Below are 22,341 nucleotides of genomic sequence, written 5' to 3'. Positions count from 1 at the left end.
CTTGTAAATTACCAAGCTTCAGGTATTTTGTTGTAAGAAGCAGAAAATGGACTAACACATTTGGCCACTAAGCACCAGCACGGCCCTGCTCACAGTTTGGGGCTGGCATCGTTCCGACTCCTTGGTGCCAGAGCTGTGCCCACCGTTACACATTTTGATCATCAATCCCATCTGTGACCACCACAAAGAAACAATGCCCACATCCCTCCTTACCAATCAATCAACTAATGACTGGCAGAGACCTAAAGTGCTTTTAGAGAAGCCCCACACTCACCATAGTTGTCAATAACGCATCTCCCTTTTCTCCTCTTGTGCTCCTGGGACCTGAGAGACAAATGGAAGTTTCCTGAAATGACCCCCTACATATTCACAGCATGACAATGAGTGACTGAGGCGGTCTTCATCCTGGAAAACCAACTCTCCTGGGTGATTAAATATTAAATAATAATTGATATTCAATATTTTAATAGAAGGAAAGCACCATAAGGGTATCTCAGAGCATGTTTTCCACCCTTCCATAAACCACTGCTGTGCTGGGTCAGACACTGGTGCAGTAGCTCAACAGTCTGTCTCAAATGGTGGTGCCAAAGGAGCTCTCTGGGTACAGGGAATCTGTTAGAAGGAGGTTATCTAGTCAATTTTCATATCAGTATGGGAATCTCCTTCAGCAACCTGGCAAAGTCATCCAATCTGTTGAATACCTCCAGTGATGCGGAGGTCACTACCCACCCCCAGGTAACTCACTCTACTTCAATCACATTTGATGATGGGGAAAACTACCTATCAAAGGCAGGAGAGAGGCACTGACTGGCCTGTGGTTCCTCAGCAGCAAGTGTGGGTCAGGAACCCAGGACTCTTGCCACGAGCCAATACTTCCCCATTCACGCTCGCAGCAGCTGTGTCCCTGCCCAAGTCTCTTCACTGCCACACCAGCCACCCTGCTCCAGTGTCACATTCCAGCATCATCTCACCCAGACATCAGCCCAGGAAGTAGGACGGAGGGCAGAGGGTGCAGGGTCAGAATGTCCTGGAAAGGGCCGGCCTGGTGGCGCACTGCGCTAGTGCGCCGCTTGGGAAGCGCGGCGGCGCTCCCGTCGAGGGTTCGGATCCCACATGCAGACCGGTTCCTGCTCACTGGCTGAGCGAGGCGCGGGAGCAACACCGAGGGTTGTGATCCCGTTGCCGGTCCCGGTCCGGTATGGGGGCAACACTGAGGGTTGCGAACCGTTGCCGGACACGGAAAAAGACAAAAAAAAAAAAAAAAGAACGTCCTGGAAATTCTACCACACACCCACGCACCCACACAGCCTTTTCTTACCACTGTCTTTGGTCGTGGAGGTCGCATCAGGGAGCCCAGAGCGGCTTGTCTTGTCCTGGGGGGTCGCCCTCATTGTGGAGTCCAGAGCTGGCTCAGGCTCATCAGAGAAAGGCAAAGGCTGGTTGCTGGACAGCCCACGGGGCAGTGTCTGCATCAGTTTGAGCTTTCGGAACCGGTTGGACATTCGGCTCCACCAGGACTGCCAAGGGAACACAGAGCAGAGGTCATACTCCAACAACAGCAAGGAGGGTGGGCCAGGACCCACCTGTCCAGGGAAGGTGAGTATGCTGCACACGTGCTTGCCACCCTCCCTTCTCCTGGGCCCCAGGCAGCCATCACCAATCAACCACGGCACCCCTTCCCGATAGGCCACGGTTTCTCACTACATCCTTCCTGACCTGGCCCTGAGGAGGTCATTTCCAAAAGGCTGGAGGCGGCAGTGAGCACAGTCTGCCATCCCTCATCTAATCCAGCTCCTCACTGCACAAATTGAGAAACAGAAACCCAGACAGAGGTGCAGACTTGCTCGAGGTCTCACAGCGACACAGAGACAGGCAGATGGACACAGAGGTGACTCCGAACATTCTAACATCCATCACTGAAGGGCCTCCTTCCTCCTATTCCAGTGACAGTGTGAGATGTCAGGAGTCTGTCCCCAGGCCCGGGCCATCTGCTCCTGTAGCTGATCCCTCCCCACGTAGAGAGAGGACAGGTGCTGGCCCCAAGGGGTCCTTATAAACCATGACTGCTCAGAGGTTACTGCACAGCCCCAAAGGAAGCCTGTGAGGGCCTGGCCTACAAAGGTGGCATCTATGTGGACGAGAATGGGAGGAAGACTCTGGGAGCCCAACCAAGCAATGGACACAAAAGGAAGGCCACATCTGCAGGTGTCAGAAGGTGCTGCTGCCCAGATGGGATGGGAGGTCAGCAGACATGGCCAGTGTCACGTTTTGCTTTCTCAGGTATGAGTTTGATTTCAAACAAGTAGAGCCGGATAGGGAAGATGAGAAATCCACATAGTAAGGCTCGGTTTGCAGGTGCAATCAGCAACCAGAGCTTGCTTTTGGTGCCCCCAGGAAGAAGCCAAAATCACTAATATCCCACATAGTAAAGCAGTGGCTGCAGACAGCCTGAGAAGAGAAGTGTTTGGCAGAATTTTTTTTAATTCCCTACATCTATAAATTGAGATTCCACATCAAAATCTGAATTTCTGGTTTTTCCAAAAAAAAAAAAAAAAAAAAAGGAAGATCTCGCCACATTGACCCAAAGTAGCTACTGCTGCCATGAAAAGGTTAGGATCACCCAGTTTTCCTGGTCCCCACCATTTCCTGTTGCTTACACCCAGCCCACTTGCCACCCACGCAGGGAACCCCAGCCTAAACCAGCCCTGGGATAACAGGAAGCAGCAGGCTGCCCCAGCCCCCATCTACCTGGCCCTCTGAACCCCTTTAAGACAGGAAAAGCAAACCTTCAGCCCGCCCTTGTCATCGGGCAGCACCGGGATGCTCCAGGGCTGTCTGAGCCTCGAGTGGGGCGGGGGTGGCTGGTGGCCGGGCCGGCCTCTGTCTTTATTCACCTGCATGCAGACAGATGCCAGCAGTCGGACAAGCTCCGTGTCTATGGACACAAAAGGCAGCATTTTACCTGCAAATATGTCTGCTGGGCCATGGGGAAGGGACCCGAGATGACCCGTCAGCCTTAGAACTCAGCCCTGCAGCTCCACAATCTGAGTAATTCCAAAATCAAAGCACATGCCTCTCTATTTGATCTGTAAAAGGTGGCAAATAAAAGCCAGCAGAGCTTAATCTATTTAACCAGAAGGAAAAACCAGAAGCTCTCTCCCACAAGGAAGGCAGGGGGCAGACTGTTTTAAAGTACAGGCTCTGCAGACTGCAGAGGTTCAAATTCTGCTTTTGCCCCTCCCTGGCTGTGTAACTGCAGGTAAGTTACATAGCCTCTCTATGCCTCTGTAAGAGGGGGTGACATTAGTACCCTTCACATAAAGGTATCTCAGGATTCAAGGGAGTCCTTTAGAGCACTTAAAGTACCTGAGATACAGCATGAGCTTAAGAAAGGTTAATAGTTATTATTAACTCATCTAGGTTATTTTTTAAGTTTATTTATATTATTGTTATTTTTTTACACTCTATGATGTTGTTGCAGAGCAGTTAGAGGGGAGGGGAGGGGGAGTGGGGAAAAAGAAGGAAACACAGTGGGAGGAGGGGTGGGGTTGAGGCCTGTAGCACCCCCTCATTCCTGCAGGGGAGACCAGGGAGCTTCCAGCAGTGGCTTGGTCGTTACTAGGCTGGGTGCAGATGTCAGAGGGATGTGGCTAAAGCCCTCGCACGGCCACTCATCTAGGTTATTACAAAAAACAAACAAAAAACATTGAACAAGATTGAGAAGAAAATACTCCAAACTATCAACAATGTTTTTCTCTTGACAACTGTTTCTTTTTTCTCTCTCCAAGTGTTCAATAATAACCATCTGTTTCTTCAAAATTTTCAGACAAAAAATTGATTTAAGAACCCACTAGGGAAAAAAAAGCCCATTAGGGGTAGACTGTTTTATTGACAAAGGGAGCAGAGGAATGGGAAGGGAGCAGAGAAGAGACATGTTGAAAGAGATGAGCTGTCCAAAAAAAGAGTGGGCGAGATCCAGCAAGCGTCCCCAGGAGACTCTGATTCTGAATAAGGCCAACTCTTGGCACGTGTTGAGGGTATCTGATTGGGCAGAGTGCTGGACTTGGAGCAGAGAACCCACCCCTCCAGCCGGGTCAGATCACTGCCCCCAGTCTTGGCTGCCTCATCTCTACAACAGGACGTGAAACTCTGCTTCCCCCTGCAAGCCTCTTTGAGGATCAGATGGAACCAAGTGTGCATCTGCGAAGTGCAGGGGCCTGCAGCAGGGGAGGGGTGGAGAGGGTGGCAGTGCTGGCCACTGGGAAGGGTACTACTGCCTGCCACCCCCCTTAGCTAGGAGTAATAGCAGGAGTAAGTCCCCTTGGGACTGAAGAGGTAAAGTCCTCTCTCCCCACGGCCAGCACACAGGGCTCAAAGCCTTGTGGCTCAGCAGGGCCGCTGAGCTTCTTTCTCTGGGTTGAAACTCCTCCAAGGTAATAAGAGAGGTGATAGATCAAGACCGGTTGGTTAGCTCAGCTGGTCAGAGCATGGTGTTATAACACCAAGGGCAAGGGTTCAAATCCCTGGACTGGTCAGCTGCCAAAAAAAGGAGATGACAGATCAGAGAGACCCTGACCCTTGAACTAGCTAATTGGGAGCCCCAAGTCCCAGAAGAGGGCCCATCACAGTGGGGAGGCTCAAAGGGGAGCAGCAGGTACCAACCGGGGACCAAGAAAGGTGGGGCTAACAGTGATGACATCCCCAGCACAGTGCCCTTGATCCTGCAGCCTCCACCTATGCAAATAAGCCCAGCTTGATCTCTGATTCTGCTTGTCAAAGGCACTTTATGTGTCTTCCTGAGTCACTTGGTTTCTGGCTGCAAAGGACAGACCCCATTCTAGGGCCTCTGTGGACTGCAAAGCCAGACAAACGCCTTCCCTCCTCTGAGACTCCTAGAAGGCTGATACTGGAAGAAGCCTCAGGGACTGCCTGGTCCAAGCCCAGCACTTCACTGGGGAGGGAAGCTACTGGCCTAAAGTCAAGTGGTGAGCTCCTGACACTTGAGACAGGCTTTCCCCCACAAATAAGCAAGTGCCTAAAACACAGTTCTCACACAGGAAGTGGCTATCCTGACCCCCAGCCAGAGAAAGGCTGGGTAGACTTACAACCCTTTTCTTGAAATAACCCACCAGGATCATTCAGCAGCATCACCAGGTCAAAGGCTGTGTACCCGTTTTTTGCACGAAGAGTGACATCAGCCCCTTGGTTTAGCAGATACTTGACAATTTCTTTATTCCTGGGGAGGAAAGAAAAGCCTGGTTATACTGAATGAAAGCGTAACTATGGCTATGCTCCTGGGCAGCAAGACTGGCAGTATTAACTAGAGTGCTCAATGCTGTCTCTGAGCATTTAAGGGCATGGGACATTGCAAATATCTCACACCCGTCATTCCCTACCACTCAGGCAGGTCAGACACGAATGTGATTTAAAATCAAGTCTAAACTTTCCTTCCAGGAACAAAATGAAAACCAAGGACTCTGCCCAAAAAACACTTGGCCACCAGGACCCCAAGCAGACCTTGCTCCTCGCACTTAAATCAGGGCCCACCATGAAAGCCTCAAACAGACCAAGATGTTTGATATGGAAATTTGAGGCTCATCAAATAAGAAAATCACTGCCCCCAGGTAACACAGCACAGTGATTTGATCACCTGTATCAGGGCAAGAAACAAGCCCCTAATTTGGAGTCACACATCCGCAGACACAGGACTGTATTCGGATCCCACCCCAAAGAAGAGGCCTCCAGGAGGGCACAGCGCCACCCTCTGGAACAATCAGATGATAAAGGATTCATCCCACACAGAGGCAACTTAAGGAGGTCACTGTCATATCTCAGTGTGAAAACTCTAAATGAATCAATCACGCTGTTTAGCTGAAACCAATGATTTTCCATGGCCACTGCCAGAATTCTGAGATGGGGTAATAGGAAATCTGGATACAGGAGGGTGGGAATGCTGTGTGAAATGAGCCCGTGGTGCTTTAGTTTTTTTTTACACGCCGCAATGTCTTCACAGTCCTGGGATTTAAATGCAGCATCTCTGGACCAGAAAGCCCCATCAGGAGCCCCCATCTTGGGCCAGGGCACCTGTGGTTCCTCGTCACTGAGGGAGTGGAGCTGGCACTGACCCGTGGTAAGTGGCCTGCATGAGGGCCGTCCAGCCATGCACACTGTCCTGCTTGTCCACATCGGCATGCCTCTCCACCAGCAGCTGCACCAGAGGCAGCTGCCCCATGACAGCTGCCAGCATTAGGGGGGTCGCCCCATCCCCGTTGACCAGGTTCACATGGTTGGGGTCTTCGTCGGCAATCTCTTTCACCAGCTGGAAATTTCCTGCAAAGACAAGCAGGGACCCAGGTGTCCTAGGGGCCTGGCTCCAGAGGCTTACCTACCTAGTTGGTTCATGTAACCAACATTTGCTGGCCCTGCCTCTGCAACAAGCTGCTTGGCATCCTAGGGGCTCCTAAGATAGGTCAGAAAGAGCACCCACTCTCAGATCCCTGTCTGAGGGACAGTGACAGGCACACAAAAGTGTTTACTGAAAGAAGTGTCGTTAGTGTCATAAGAGAGCAGATGAAGGAGACAGAGGAAGGGCAGTGGGCATGGAGAAAGAGAGTTTGGGTCTCGCTGTGGGGTGAGATCAGGGAGGGCTTCCTGGAGGCGGGATCTATGTTGACAGAAGAAATTTTAGACTAAACAGCACTTTGTCACAAAGAGACGAGTGGGTGGGAGTGCAGACAGGCATTTCAGAGGTAGGGAGAAGCCAGGGCACAGCCACAGTGCTTGGCTGCAGGGGTAGAGGGGCCCAGGAGGGCAGTCTGGAATCTGTGGGTAAAGCACCATAATAAGTACTGGCCTCCAGGATCAGGGCTTCCTTGCAGGAAACTGGAGTCAGGAAACAACAAAGTACCTGTTTCTTTCTCAAATACACTGAGTGGCCTTGAAAGGGACTACAGATATTAGGTTGGGAGAATGTGGCCCTGCATTCATAAATATCCAAAAAAGATTTTCTACAGCACTTACCCATTTTCAATGCATGGAAAATATCAGGTCGCCTTTTCTCCTCATCTGGGTAAACAAAGGTTTTAAAAGTTAACCACAAAGGTTTAATATAATAGAAAAGTCACAAGGATATAACAACACAGCCTAGCTTTAAAAAGGATCTATTTCCCAAAAGCAATCTAATTGGAGACCTACATAATGGACAAATCCAGCAGCACTTCTGGAAGGGTTATTACCAAAGAATGCTTGAAAACACTTCAGAGGTAGATCTTGGGAGGTCATTTGGCCAACAAAACACGAATGAGCCACAGACCACTGCTCTGATCCCATACTAAGAAAGCAATCATTTTTTAGCATTCTAAACTTTGGGATATCCTTTCTTAGATATATTGAAGAATAAGGTCTTGGAAAAACCTGGATTCCTATGAAAATTTAGAAAAGAAACAATGGTTCTTTTTCTTCTAAAAACTAAATGTACAACCATGAGGTAATTCCAAAGCAGAGGACCCCTGAGACACTGAGCAGCTGAGCTCAAAGGAAGCTCACAGACACAGCCACCAGAAGAGCCCATGTCGGGGCCAGCCCGGTGGCGCACTGGATAGTGCACCGCTTGGGAAGCGCGGTGGCGCTCCCGCCCGAGGGTTCGGATCCCACATGCAGACCGGTTCCCGCTCACTGGCTGAGCGAGGCGCGGGAGCAACGCCGAGGCTTGCGATCCCGTTGCCGGTCCCCGGTCCGGTGCGGGGGCAACACTGAGGGTTGCGATCCGTTGCCGGACACGGAAAAAGACAAAAAAAAAAAAAAAAAAAAAAAAAAGAAGAGCCCATGTTACTTTTTGACTTCCTTCCCAAATTAGAGGCAATCTGAATATGACTCCCTGCCCCAGCCCTGCAGACACAGCTGCCTGAAGGTGATCACCCACCTGGGTTTTTCATGCTGGCCCCTGCAGATCAGCTGCTTGGCTGGTGCCAGGACCCCCACGCCTACCCCTGCAGCCGAGCCCTGCTGCACCCACCCAGTGCTGGCTCCACACCTTCCTGCAAGCTTGCACCAGCGGGTCCCCTGCTCCTGTCAGGAAGCAGACATGCTCATGGCCAGTCCACTTGCTGGGGGCTTAATGCAGGTCTTCCTGCAACCTTTAACTAACCCCAGGGGATGGAACAGCTACAAAAGGACATCTGTGACTCTGGGCTGACTCTCTGGTCCAGATCAGCCCTCCAGGCAGCTGGGATGAAGCCAGTGCAAAGAGCACCCAGTCTGGAGTCAGCATATGTGGATGTTATTACTATGTGTTTCTAGAGTGAGCTGTCTCATCACTAATATGAGGATAATATACATTTCACCTGATGGATGCAGGGATCAAATGAAAATATAGGTGAGAAAATGCCTCAGAAATGTTAAGGCCTTATTCAAAGAGCAATTATCTTTACTAGTGACCAACAACCTCTCCAGCAAGGTTAACTACTTTACTTCAGGATTCTTAATGGGAAGCACAGACATGGCCATAGAACCAAGTGTCAAGAAACGATTCTGCATCTTCATTTTTAAAAATGTCATGTTCCATTACGTATTTCAAAGTCAGATTTGCTGTGGCCCAGGGCCTTCTCATGCCAAGACCATTTGACAGAAAAGAGTGTGTCACCCAGTCTTAGTATTGGCTGCTAACAATCATGTGGTACAAATTAATCACTGACAGTCTGACCTGACCCCAAGAGGCTGGGGCAGCTGTGCCCTGATGCCAGTGAGACTGGGCTTGTCCCTTCCTTACTCTGGGCTTCAGTTTTTTCGTCTGTATCAGAGCAGCTCCTGGGACCTTGTCCCATCCCAAGGAAAAGAAACCTGCCCCAAGCACACACAACCGTCGTGTCCCCACAGAAACCAAGGTCCTCAAGGGCAGGGATCTGGGTCTCGCTTATTCACTGATGTATTCCAGGTGCCTAGAATGGTGCCTGGTACATAGCTGGCACTCAGTAAATATTTGTAAAATAAAATATTGTAAAAAAAATATTTTGTAAAATATTGAAAAGTATGATCACTGAAAAGATGTTATAATAGATTCCATCTATTGGGTGCTGTCTGTGTGCCAGGCACTGGGATAAACACTTCACAGGAATGAATGATCTTACTATTCCTCACAAAGACCTTATAAGAGAAGTGAATTTATTATGACTATTTTATGAAAGAGGGCACTGAAGTCCTAAAGAGACATTTAACATGTCCAAGGCCATCCAGTTACAGAGTGGGAGAACTGAGCCTCAAACCAGGTCTGCTGGATGGGGACCATAACCTGATCTTGCTGAGAGACCTGAGTTCCAATCCTGTCAAATATGCTAGTAACAGTAATGGGTAACTGCCGCCATTTCCCACATGCTCCTCTGGGCCAGGGATGAGCCCACAGTGGTCCTGTAAGGAAGGTGCTGCTCCCACTACCCACTTGCAGACAAGGAAGTGCAAGGTTGGTGAACTCAGGTGACTGGTTCAAAGTCCCTCCCCGGCATGGGCCAAGGTCAAACCAAGCAGACGGTGACCTTGGGGATGTCCACGAACATGTCTGAGCCTCTGTGTTTTAGGGACTTGAGGAAATCACCATCCCAGGGTGCCAGGACAATCCCTAAAATGAGGCAGGAGCTAAGCCCACACTGGGCACTAGGTAAAGACTCAGAGCTGAGGGAAATCTGGCAGTCACAGGCTTGATGCAAGTTCTGGATTGTCCATTTCTAGCTGGGAGACCTTGAGCAAGTCACTCAACCCCTTTGAACCCGAGTTCCCTCATCTGCAAAAGGGGTGAACACCCTCCTCAGAGGGTGCCCATGAAGGTGAGATTCAGCATGACAGGCATGCTGGGCACAGCAGGGGCTGAGAAGAGCAGGCCCCATCCCATCCCAGCCACAAAGACAAACCAACCAAAACCTGTAAAGCAACAGCCTGTGTCAAGAAAAAAGGCCTATACTAGGAGACTGGAGCCCCAATTTCTAATCACGAACTCTATCAGGCCCTAACACTCTACTGCTACGTTTGGGCACTAGGCTAAGTCCCTCACATGCCAGAGGACAACTTATCCTCTGCTCAGGACCACCTTAGTGGTTGTCATTAAGCCCATTTCACAGATGAGGCAAAGGTTCAGAGGTTCAGAAGCTTGCTCAGCTCCCAAAGCCCCTGCAGGTGCTAGAGATGGGCAGAGTCACGGCACAGAATCCCTCACCTTCTGAATGTCACCTACTCAGCTTCCAATGGGTGTGTGAACCTCTGACTAGGTTCCTTCCCTCTCTGGGCCTCAGTTTCCCATTCTGTAGAAGGGAAGAGGTCTCTCAGCTTCAAATAAGTCTTCCTACACTTAATTTTCTTTTCCTTTCTGCATGGGTGTCCTCTTCATTTTTGCTACCTCTGTCATTACAGGCTTTTTTTTTTTCCTTTTTGTCTTTTTTCGTGACCTGCAATGGGATCGCAACCCTTGGTGTCGCGCCCGCACCGCGCTCAACCAGTGAGCGGACCAGTCTCTATATGGGATCCGAACCCTCGGCGGGAGCGCTGCTGCACTCCCAAGCGCCACACTCTCCCGAGTGCGCCACTGGGCCGGCCCCGCATTACAGGCTTTTAAAACATGTTTATTTCAGGGGCCGAGCCTGTGGCGCACTCGGGAGAGTGTGGCGCTTGGGAGCGCAGCAGCGCTCCGCCGAGGGTTCGGATCCTATATAGGGATGACCGGTGCAGGCACAGCGCTCACTGGCTAAGCACAGTGCGGCTGGTCTCAAAAAGGAAAAAAAAAAAAAAAAAAAACATGTTTACTTCAGAGTTGTTCTGATTGGATGGTATATTTCTTTCTTTTTTTTTTTTTTTTTCCTTTTTGTCTTTTTTCGTGACTGGTAACGGAATCGCAACCCTCGGTGTCGCGCCCGCACCGCGCTCAACCAGTGAGCAGACAGGTCTCTATATGGGATCCGAACCCTCGGCGGGAGCGCCGCTGCACTCTACCGAGTGCGACACCGGGCCGGCCCAGATGGTATATTTCTAATAAGCATTTACAAAATTTTCAGCATCTCTTGCTTGTTAAAACTATTGTATATCCTTGAAAGGTTATCAAACCTCTTAACACTTTCAGGTCTTTTTTTAGTCAATTTGTCTGAAGACACTTCCTTCAATTCTTTACCTCTCAGCCCTAGATGGCTATACACTACAGCCCACTCTTCCACCCTGGGCTGCTCAGTCCTGTCGCTGAAGTCAGACCCATTACAGAGAGAGGGTACTGAGGCTGTGTGTCACAGCCCTACTGTGCACAATGAACTTTAGAACTTTTGAAAAGTAATATGTCCTGTGGCAGATTTGCTAAAGACTGTTTACACAACCTTTAAATGCCACAAAGATGGCAAAAAGAAAAAACAAACAGTAAACACTAATAGGTGTTTTTTAAAAACGAAACTGAAAAGGGGGCTAATTTTCACTAATTTTATGTGAATTAGCCTTTGGGGACTGATCACCGACAGAAGAGGTTGGGCACATTGTTCTAGAGCAGGGACTGGCAACCTATAGTACATAGGCCAAACTGCCTGACTCCTGTTTTTGTAATCAGTTTACTGGGATACAGCCACACTCTCTCATTTACATTTCATGCATGGCTGCGTTCCCTCTAGCAGAATTGAGTACTTTCAGACGCTGTGTAGCCCACAAAGCCTAAAATACTTACAATCTGACCCTTTACAGAAGTTTGCTGACCCCTGTTCTAGAAGGATCCCAGAACTACCTGCATCAGAAACATTTGGTTAGGGAGTAGGGACCTTGCTATGCAGGTTTCCAGGCTCTCCAGCTCTGAAATCAGACCTTCTGAAGGTGGGCCAGAGACCTGCCTATAACAGGTACACGTGGCTGATTCTTAAGCACAACACATCTTAAGTCTTGCTAGTCTGCAGGGCTGGACTCTGATTTCTGTGTGCCTTTTTAGGTGGGCAATCCTCAGCTTGAGCCACTTAAACACAATCTGGGATCCTCTGAGAAGCCACAGTGCTGGTGAGCGGTGATGCATCCTGACCTGTTTTGGGCCTGACGGTGGTCAGTGGGTCCAGGTAGTCTGCAAGGTCCCTGTGCTTGCGGTCAAGTGCGACCTCGAAGGCGGTCTTCTCCAGCACGCTGAGGTGGTCGGGGTTGGCTCCCTTCTCTATCAACTGCTGGGCCATGCCAAGCTTCCCAGCAAGTGCTGCCAGCATCAGTGGGCTCCAGCCCACGGGCCGGGCCACATGGTTGGGGTCCGCACCCCACTCCAGCAGCAGACGCACCACGGCTTCATGCCCATGCTGGATGGTGGCCATCAGGGCCGTGATGTCCAGCAGCTCATCTCTGCTGCCCAGCATCCCCGGCTGCTCGCCCAAGGGGTGGTGATGGTCCACAAAGGCTCCAGCTTCCAGGAGCAGCTTCACCACTCCCAGATGGCCACCCCGAGAGGCCACAGTGAGCACACTGGCCCCTAGCCGGTTCTGGGCATTGACATCAGCCCCATGATCCAAAAGGAGGTGCGCCACACTCACGTGCCCAAATCTGCCAGGAAGAGGGAGAATTAGTGACACTAAACATGGATCACCAATTAGGATACAGCCCATGTAATCCTCTGTCATTAATTCTAAAGTCTAAAAGCTGCTCATGATAAAAGGCCTTACTGCGGTGTCAGGCATGGTGCTGGCCCCACATATGTATCATCACACAGGTGAGCAGCTGCCCTGCCTTGGTTCCTATCCAGCTCTCCCTCCCCTAGCTGCATGACCTTGAGAAGGAACTGTAGCTTCCTTGTGCCTTCATTTCCTGATCTGTAAAGTGGGAATATAATTGCATCTACTTCAAGGGTTGCTGAAGAATAAATGAGTTAATAACCTGGAACAGAGCTGGACCAAAGGAAGTACCACATCAATTAGCACTGTTGCTCAGTTTACATTATGCACCACACCATGCCCAGGTTACCCGGCTGGTAAGGGGCACCATCTGGTCAGAGCCCAGGTCTGTCCGAATCCTGCTGTCCTCACTTTTTCCCCCTACACCATGCTGCCTCCTACATCTCAGAGAACTCATTTTTCTTCCTGTTGTATAGGCTTGTAATCTGTCTGCCCATGCTCTGATTTCCCCATGGTCAGGGCCATGTCTCATTCATTTCTACCCTCTCCAGCCCCAAACACACACAGCCCATGCCAAGAGGTGTGGCAGGGCTGTGGTCAGTAGAGATGGACTGGGGCACCACACGCAGGGGGCTGCTGCCACTTGCTAGCAGGAATGTGCTCTGCAGGTGGCCCGGCCCTTCCTCCAGCAAGCTGGAGCGGTGGCAACACAGGGCCCCTGGGGAGACAGACTTGCACCCACCAAGTCTCCAAGACCAGGAAGAGGCACACAGATGCCTCTGTCTTCTTTCAACACCAGTGGGCAGAAAACTTCTGTATTGCACGTTTTGGGTGGGCTCAGAGCTGCATGTACCAGAACTGGAGGAGGCCCTGGACTAACAAGGAAAGAATGACAAAAGCCAGGTTTTATGAGACCACAAGGCCACTGTCACACCTGCATCTGTGAGGCAACTTTCTGAGCTTCTTGTTACTCACCCCTCCTTTCTGGAAGCAGGTTTTGGACCTCATCTAAACCCAGAGCCTCACCCTCCCGGTGGAGATAGGGCCGGGGCTAAACTCTGATCCCAGGCTCCAGCTTACAAATACCTCCTGGGACGTGAACCTTAACAGCACCGGGTCACTTGGGCCTGCAGAGAGAGCGTCTAGTGAACCAGCTCCATGAGCTCCACAGGCTGGGCTTCTCTGGTCTCCCCTCCCAGAGCAGAGAGAGGGCAAGTGGAACAAAGTATACTTGAGTGTGGAAAGCTGCAGCCCCAGCCTGGCTCCCTGCCTCCAGCCTCACTCCCTCCTGCCCATCCTCCTGCAGCCCCCAAAATGACAACCCCAAAAACCTAAATCTGAGTGTCACAGCCCGAAGGCAGCCTGCCTCCTCTGCTGATCTCATTGCCCCAATTGCCACAGCACACCCTCAGGCCAGGCTTGCTCCCTTACCAGATGCGTCCTTCCCTTGAACCGGGATACTCTCCTGTCCTTTTCTACATAGCACACCCCTTATCCTGCTCAGGATTCAGCTCAGATCTCACCTCTTCTGAGCAGATGCCGGACCACCCCTCAACAGGCCAGATCAGGTGCCCTTTTTCTGAGCACCCACAATTCAGCAGCCTTGTCTCTATGGCTGCGCCTGAGCCCTCCTTCTGCAAGTGTCTGTCTCCCCCATTAGACTGCGGTCTCCCCAAGGACAGGGCTGAGTTGTACGCATTCTTGTTTCCCCAGCCCCTAATACACTGGCTGACCTATACTGGAGCTCAGTAAATTTTGTCAAATGAAAGAGTAAATGAATGCACACGTGGCATAACCTCGGGGAGGGTCCAGAGACAGGCAGTAGAAATGACTGAAGAACTGGTTTATCCTCCATGGGAACAGAGATTAAAAATAGGTTACACTACAGCCGGTCCATGGCTCACGGGAGAGTGTGGTGCTGATAACACCAAGTCAAGGGTTAAGATTCCCTTACCAGTCATCTTTTGAAAAAAAAAAAAAAAAAAGGTTACACTCTGTACTTATCAAGCATGAGATAAAATCTATCATAATCCCTAACAGCAGATTACAAGGTGCTGTCACATTTTATCGCATTTGATCTTAATAACCCGGAGACAAACTCATTAATTCCCATTTTGCAGATGAAGAATCTGAAGATTAGAGTGGAAAACAATTAATCCAATGCCTCTCAATTTGAAAGTGACAGAGTCAAAACTTGAACCTAGAGCCTAGAATTCCAAATCTCAGCTCTTCTAGTATACCCAATTTTTACAGAGGAAGAAAAGGGCTGAATTAAATCAGAAATACTGAAATTTGGGATGTTTTCTGAGCTCACAGGTAGCTCAAGAGAGCATTCAATGAAGCTGAAGATATAAAAGGATTCTATGAAGACTGTGATAATTTTGTGGAAGCTAAGTTTCTAATAGGTAATTACTGAAGGTGGGGATGTGAGAGGCTTTCTGAACAGGTGTTATGATTAGCAATTAATTTCAGCAATCAACACCTGAGTTTACAGAGCTGGCACACTTTCCCACTACTCAAAACACTGGGCTTAGAGTCCAGCTCTGCCACGCTGGCAGGCGGGGGAACGAAGGGCAGGAGAAGGAAGGTAAAGAGCCCAAGGGTAAAGTCAGAGCCAAAGAAAACACCATGCAACCCTATCCCTTGGACAGAAGTCATTGATAAATTTGGCGAATTGCTTCCTCGTGGCCAACACCAAGAGGGAAACTATCAGTTACAGGATTCATAGCTGAGAGGACAGGCTCTGTAGCCACCTAGCCTGGGTGTGAACTTGACTTTGCCATTTACAAGCTGTGTGGCCTTGGGCAAGTTACTTAACTTCTCTGTCCCTCAATTCCTCATCTGTAAAATGGGGGTGACAATAATACCTACTTCCTAAGCTTTTGTGTGGATTGAATGAGTTAATCCATTTAAAGCACTTAGCACAGTGCTTGGCATTCATTGAGTAACTGCTCAATAAAAGTTATCTATTATTTTAAGAAAAGGAAAAAGCATTCATGTAACCCTTTTTGATACTAAAACATCCACATGACAAAGTGCAGTCCATGCCCAGGGCTTCTGATGGCCTGGCCTGACCTAGTGATGAGCTTTGGAACATGGAGAGCCGGGATGACAAATAGATGTTCACTCATACCAAAAGTGATGGCTGCCAGGAGCATCATATTCTGCAGGATTCAGAGGCATATCTAGAGTCAGGGAAGAACAGCAAAGGACTGGAAAGTGTTAGCACACGCACCATGTACTTGCCCACCCTGATCTGAAGGACAGACTACATACCCTTCAGGTAGTCCCCTATACATATTATTCCTCATCCGGAGCTTTGCATACGGATCAGACAGCCGAAGACTTGAGCACCACTCAACATGGGCAGAAAGGATATAGACAGTTGGGATCACCAAGTGAGGAACAACAACAACTTTACAGTCCCCAGGCCCTGTGTAGGCTCAGCTAAAGGACAAGAGTGAATTCTAATCCTCTCACAAGACTATCATAGTCTACCCTATTCTCACAGGAATAAGGGAGTATACCACACTAATGTTCCCAAAACAGCGCCTGTTAAGTTGAGGAATAAAGAGGAATGTAATTATCCCAAAGCCTTTCGATTTGAAAGTGACAAAATCAGGACACTTGGACCACAAATACCAGCTAATTTTACAACACCAAATTTTAGGGAAAAAGAAAAGTCCTCTAAAAATGTTAAATTATAATTAGTTAACGATCAGAAGTTAGGTTGATTTGGAGTCTACTGCCCCATAAGGTTAATAGAAATTAATCAGGAGGTGACGTTGACCATCTTGCAGGACTCGGTTAACAGCAAATACTGGTGATCAGGGGTCTTTAAGACAGTCTGAGGCACACCAGTGCTGCAGTCACAAACTTCAGTCAGGACCCTCAGGGGACTCACCAGGGCCCCTCTGTGCCAGGCGGAGTTCAGAGATGAGGCACACATCAGTAGCTCCCAAAACTACCATGCAAGAGAATCCCTGGGGAGCCTCTTCTTAGCATTCTTAGTCCCTACTTAGTCCCTGTTCCTCATTCCCCCTACGACCCAGGCCTTCTGAATCACAATCTGCAGAAAGAACACTCAAGAATCTGTATTTGAAAAAGCATCCCAGTAATTCTGATGTGGCCACATTTGGGTACCACTGAGGAATGCAACTGGCTATCACAGGGTATGGTGGACACTACTGCAGAGGCCTTTCTGGTGAACAGGGGAGATACCATGGCAGGCTTCTCAGAAAAAGCTAAGCTGGGAGGAAGAGGGGGCTTCACTGAGGCCAGAAGAGGAAGAAGGGGCTTCCCTTTCTGTGGTTACAGGGAGGGCTCTGCAGTGGGACTCCCCAAATCTGCTCTGACTAGCTGTATGCTTGTGGGCAGATTTTGTAATCCAAATCTCAGATTCTTATCTGTAAAGTGGAGACAGTATTCTTGGCACATAGTAAATCCTCAATGTTAGCTTTAAAAATGCATAGAGTCAGAGAGAAGACCTGCATGAAATCATCTTGGCCTGAGTTTAGGAAGCCACGGGGAAGCAGAAGGGGGGTTGTGGAGAGGCGTCTGAACATGAAAGCCTCCAATGCCATGCTCAGGGCTAGGGAAGCCACCATGGGACAGGCACAAGCAAACATTCATTTCAGAAAGATCTCCAAACTGCAGAGGATACACTAGGAAGGGCACACATGCAGGAAGGGAGAGCAGTGGGAGGCCACTATGAAGGTCTGGAATGGACTCAGGCAGAGGGGACGGAGAGGAGGATGCAGATTCAAGGGCTATCGAAGAAGCAGATTGGGCAACGTGGCCACAGGTGCAGACAGGGACTGGGGCTGAGGATTTACCTGGAGTCTTAAAGCCTGGGAGAGTGGGAACTTCAGAAGAAAGGCTGATAGCTCAAAAGTCTTGATGGTCACCCCCAACTGATCTGGGCAATGAACTAGGTGTTTTAAGACAAAGGATCCCAACACGCGGGTAGGTTCATACAACAGTGCATTGAGTATACCCATGTGAACATTATAATTGGGCTGCATTCCCAAAGTACATTTATAGACTGATTGACATAAATGTCCAAGGAATGGTTAAGTAAACCACAGTACTATCCCACAGACGGACTATCACACAGCAGTTGAAAACGGCACGTTTGAAAAGAATGCAGAATAACATTTTGCTACTAATACAAATTAGACTAGAACAACTGTCTAACACCTGGAAAAGAACTCAGAGAAATAAAATATCACAGTGTCACAATGAGAAGATTATGGGTAAGAGCTTTGTGTTTTCTTTTTTTGTCCTTTTTGAGACCGGCTGCACCGCGCTCAGCCAGTGAGCGCTGTGAGCGCACCGGTCATCCCTATATAGGATCCGAACCTGTGGTGGGAGCGCTGCTGCGCTCCCAGCGCCGCACTCTCCTGAGTGCGCCACGGGCTCGGCCCTGAACTTTGTGTTTTCAATGCCTTTTAGAAAAGCAAAGGACTCGTACACATGGAAAGATGCTTTACTTCACTCCCCTCTTAAAAAAAATGCAAATCATGGCTACATTAGGATATGACTTTTCCTACATCAGACTAGCAAAAATGCAAAAGTTTGATAACATACTCTGTTGGAGAGGCTACAGAAAAATAGGCACTCGTATACATTGATGGTGGGAGGATAAACTGGCACAACTGTGGTGTAGCCAGAATAATGGGCCCCAAAGATGTCCACATCCTAATCCTCAGAATCTGTGAATATGTTACATCACATGGCAAAGGGAAAATCAAGGTTGCAGAGAAAATGAATGTTGCTAATCAGCTGACTTGAGATGGGGAGGGTAACCGAGATCAGCCAGGTGGGCCCAACGTAATCACAAGGGTCCTTTAAATGTGGAAGAAGAAAGGAGAAGACTCAGAGTCAGAGAAGATGTGATGACAGAAGCAGGGATCAGAGTGATGTGATTGCTGCTGGCTGTGAAGATGGAAGGCGACCATGAGCCAAGGAATGTGGGCAGCCTCTGGAAGCTGGAAAAGGCAAGAAAAATTCTCTTTTAGAGCCTCTAGAAGGAAGAAGGTCCTGCCAACATCTTGATTTTAGCCCATTGAGGCCCATTTCATATTTCTGACCTCAAGAACTGTAAGATATATTTGTGCTGTTTTAAACCACTAAGTTTGTGATAATTTGTTACAGCAGCTATGGGAAACTAATGCACCTATATGGAGAACAATTTGGCAACATCCATCAAAATTACAAACAGTCTATATTCCCTTCTTAGGGGAACTCCTACAGATACACCTCCTCGTGTGGGAAATGACATACGTATCGGAGTACTCATTGCAGCATGAATGTAACAGCAAGAGATTGGAGACAATCTAAATGGCAATCCATAGGGGACTGCTTAAATGAATTATCATACAATGAAATATTGTGGGCTTTTTGAAAAATGAGGAAGGTTTTTACGTACTGATATGGAAAGATTGCCAAAGTACATCAAGTGAAAAAAGCAAGGTACAGAACAGTGCGTCGAGTATGTGTAAGAAGGTTAATGAAGAGATAATCAACAATTGTTATTTGCTTGGGTGTGTATAAAGCAGTGGCTCTCAACCATAAGTTATTATGCCCCCCAGGGGATATGTGGCAATGTGAGGAGACATTTTTAATTATCACAAAGGAGGACAGGGAAGGTTACTGGCATCTAATCAGTACAGACCAAGGATGCTGCTAAACATCCTACAAAAAAGAATGATCCCATCCAAAACATACCAAAGTAGAGAAATCCTGGTGTAAAGGAACTCTGGAAGGTTATACAAGAAACTGAGAGGTGGGTGGAGCCTAAGTAGAGGTGGACAGGAGTAAGACACTTGACCGTATGTCATCACATGTACGTATGTGTGTGTACTTTATGTTGGAATCTTATGAATACATTATCTATTCAAAAATTAAAGTTAAAATGTCCTTAAAGGTTATTATAAGACTGCTTTAATTGTAAATCTTTTTAAAAAAATGACTGGAATTCAGAACACATTTTTCTATAAGGAACAATATTAACTCAGCCTACAGAACTCCTCCCCTCCCCTTCTTACCTGAGGACTCCCCATTATTCCTCCATGATTTATCCCATCAGCAGGGAAGACTGCTCAAATTGTTCCCATCCTAAAAACCCTCTTTAGACCCTGAGAAAGTATACTCCTTACCACAGAGCCAAGCTCCATGAAAGGGCTGCCTGCACTTTCTGTCTGTGTGTTCATATCCCACTCACTCCTCCACCACTGCAATCCCACCTGGACACTCACCATCCAAAGAGCTCTCCTGCTCAAGCCCCTAACCTGCTGACCTGCACCCACTAAATCAGGGATTGTCTTCCCTTTCTCTCTCTGCAGTTGCCTGTACTTGAAATTCTTCCTGAAACCCCAATACTTCTGCTATCCAGTCTTTATTTTTTTGGTGGCTGGCCGATATGGGGATCCGAACCCTTGACCTTGGTGTTATAGGGCTGTGATCTAACTGACTGAGTCAACTGGCCAGCCGGCTGCTATCCAGTCTTTAAATGCCAGTCTTTCTCTGAGTTCTGCCCTGGTGAAATGGTTAAGAACAGGAAGGCTCTGGAGTCAGACTACCAGGTTTAAATATTGGATATTCCACTAACAGCTATTTGGCCTTGGGCAAGCTACTTGACTTCTGTATGTCTCGGTTTCCTCTTCTGTTAAATGATGGTAATATTACCTACCTACCATATAGGGCTGTTGTGAAAGTAACATGAGCTCCTTTGTGTAAAGCTCTTAGAATAGGTTTGCATATGGATGTTCAATAAATATTAATGTAGTAGATTATTTGCAAAAATGATAGCAGTTATTCTCTCTGTATGCAGGCACTTGGCAATGTGGCTTCGCAGCTCCTCCGCATCAAGTGATAGGGTCATATCCCGATCACTCTTTGAATCTGGGCTTGCCTTGTGACTTACTTTGGCCATGAGAATGTGGCAGATTGATCAGTATGCTCCTGATCTTAGGGACCCTGCTGCAGGCCGTGAACAAGCCCAGGCTAGCCTGCTGGAGGATGAAAGAGCTGCAATCCAGTCATCCCTGTGGCCACAGCGGACATCCGACCAGCCCTCACAAACAGAGCCTCCGAGCTCACTTACATAGAGTGTGGTGTTGACAACAGATATCTGAGGAAGCCAGACAAGACCAGAACGGCAAAATTGTGTGCTAAACAAATGGCTGTTGCTTTCATAAAGCCAGCAGGTTTATGGTGGCTGTCTTGCAGTGATGGCTAATTTGTAGTTGGCTACCATTATTAGGTACCATCCTTACATTACACATCCACCTTGGATAATTTCTCCCACTCCAAAGTTCCAGTTGTCATCAATATGCTAGCAACCTCCTCTACCCTCCTCAGGTTCGGACCCTCCTTTACCCTTCAGACTCCCATACCCAGCTCCGGGCTGGACACCTCTTCTTGGGGTATCCTCCACAAAGACCCCCACTTGTGTGCTTGAAAGACCAGGCTCATTCTCAAACCTGCCCCTTCTGTGTCCCTAACTCAAGGCATTTGCTGCTACCAAACAGAAATCTAGAAGTCACCCTTGCTGCCTCCCTCTCCATCATCCCCTCCCCGGTCAGTGATCAAGCCCTGTGGTTCCTACTTCCTGAGTATATCCCAAACTCATATCTCCGCTCTGCCTCCACTGTCTCCACTCCGGTCCAGGCCACCATCACCTCTTACCTGAACTGCTGCAACCTCCTCCTAACCAGCTTCTCTGACTCTAGCGTACGTCTCCAATCCATTCTTAAACTGCAGTGAAAGCGATCTTTCCAGAACATAATTCTGATCCTGACACTTGCTCTGCCTAGAACATCCATGATTCCCAAATGCCCTTCGGACAGTGGGCCTTTGTCAGTTCTGCCCCCTGGAATCTCCATGGAGGGCTCATTTCCCACTACTTCCAGGCTCTCTACCATCAGAACATCATCTTAGCAGTCCTACCAACGCCTTAAGGTCGCTCTTGCTACCAAGCTTCTGCACGAGCCTCCCATCACGCAGCTCCCACCTCCCACTTCTGTCCTGGTTTGTTCTCACACATCCCCGGCTCCCGATGTGGATATATACATCATTTCTACCAGAAACCTTCCCCATCCTCCCCAAAATGGGTCAGCCGCACCCAGAGCTCCCCAGTCCTTCCCGGTTCCTTTGTCTGGCCTGCCCACAGGAGTGTGAGCTGCCCTGATGGGGGCTTTGCCTGGGTCCCACAGTATCTCCAGCGACCAGCCAGGGTGGGTAGGTACGTTCTTAGGCAACCCTTTTTGCAAGAAGGAATGAACACCTCTAAGATTCTATTCGCAGTCTCTACATTCTGTTTTGAAAGGCCAAAGTTTCTAAAATTCTGAATTTATGATAGTTAAAAAGCGCCGCTGCTGTTCTTATGCTCAAAGTTTAGCAAAAACTGCTCCAAGTATACCATTCCAACTCGAAGGAGTCCTTGACTCTTTACCTCCCGGAGTGTCTGCGGGGGACCGCCGGGCAGGTCCTGCCGCCTGAGCCCCGCCCACGTCCCGGTGGCTGCGCCCCGGCCGGCGCCAGCCACCACTGCCGGGACCCCCGGGCCCCGGGCCCTCACCTGGCCGCCTGCATGAGCGCGCTCCAGCCGTAGTGGTTGCGGCTGTTGACCGAGGCGCCTCGGCGCAGCAGGAAGCGCACCAGCGGCTCGTGGCCCCCGGCCGCGGCGAACTGCAGCGCCGTGTTGCCAGCCTCGTCCGAGCAGTCCACGGGCACCGGGGCTCCG

General features: G+C 49.1%; 1 protein-coding gene across 1 annotated transcript in view; it reads right to left on the bottom strand.

Annotated features, from left to right (window-relative positions):
- ANKS6 (ankyrin repeat and sterile alpha motif domain containing 6) overlaps nt 1-22,341 on the bottom strand; it is a 67,697-nt gene that overhangs the window by 44,743 nt on the left and 613 nt on the right. Inside the window, exons 3-10 of the mRNA XM_008568789.1 lie at nt 22,177-22,336; nt 12,023-12,525; nt 7,021-7,065; nt 6,126-6,330; nt 5,130-5,236; nt 2,787-2,935; nt 1,319-1,517; nt 275-324 (exon numbers count right to left, since the gene is read on the bottom strand). Of these exons, the coding sequence (XP_008567011.1) occupies nt 275-324; nt 1,319-1,517; nt 2,787-2,935; nt 5,130-5,236; nt 6,126-6,330; nt 7,021-7,065; nt 12,023-12,525; nt 22,177-22,336 (1,418 nt within the window). The remainder of the gene's footprint in view (nt 1-274; nt 325-1,318; nt 1,518-2,786; nt 2,936-5,129; nt 5,237-6,125; nt 6,331-7,020; nt 7,066-12,022; nt 12,526-22,176; nt 22,337-22,341) is intronic.

Source organism: Galeopterus variegatus, unplaced genomic scaffold, assembly GCF_000696425.1.
Source record: "Galeopterus variegatus unplaced genomic scaffold, G_variegatus-3.0.2 Scaffold442, whole genome shotgun sequence".
Taxonomy (NCBI): domain Eukaryota; kingdom Metazoa; phylum Chordata; class Mammalia; order Dermoptera; family Cynocephalidae; genus Galeopterus; species Galeopterus variegatus.
This window is presented reverse-complemented; position numbering and strand designations above follow the sequence as displayed.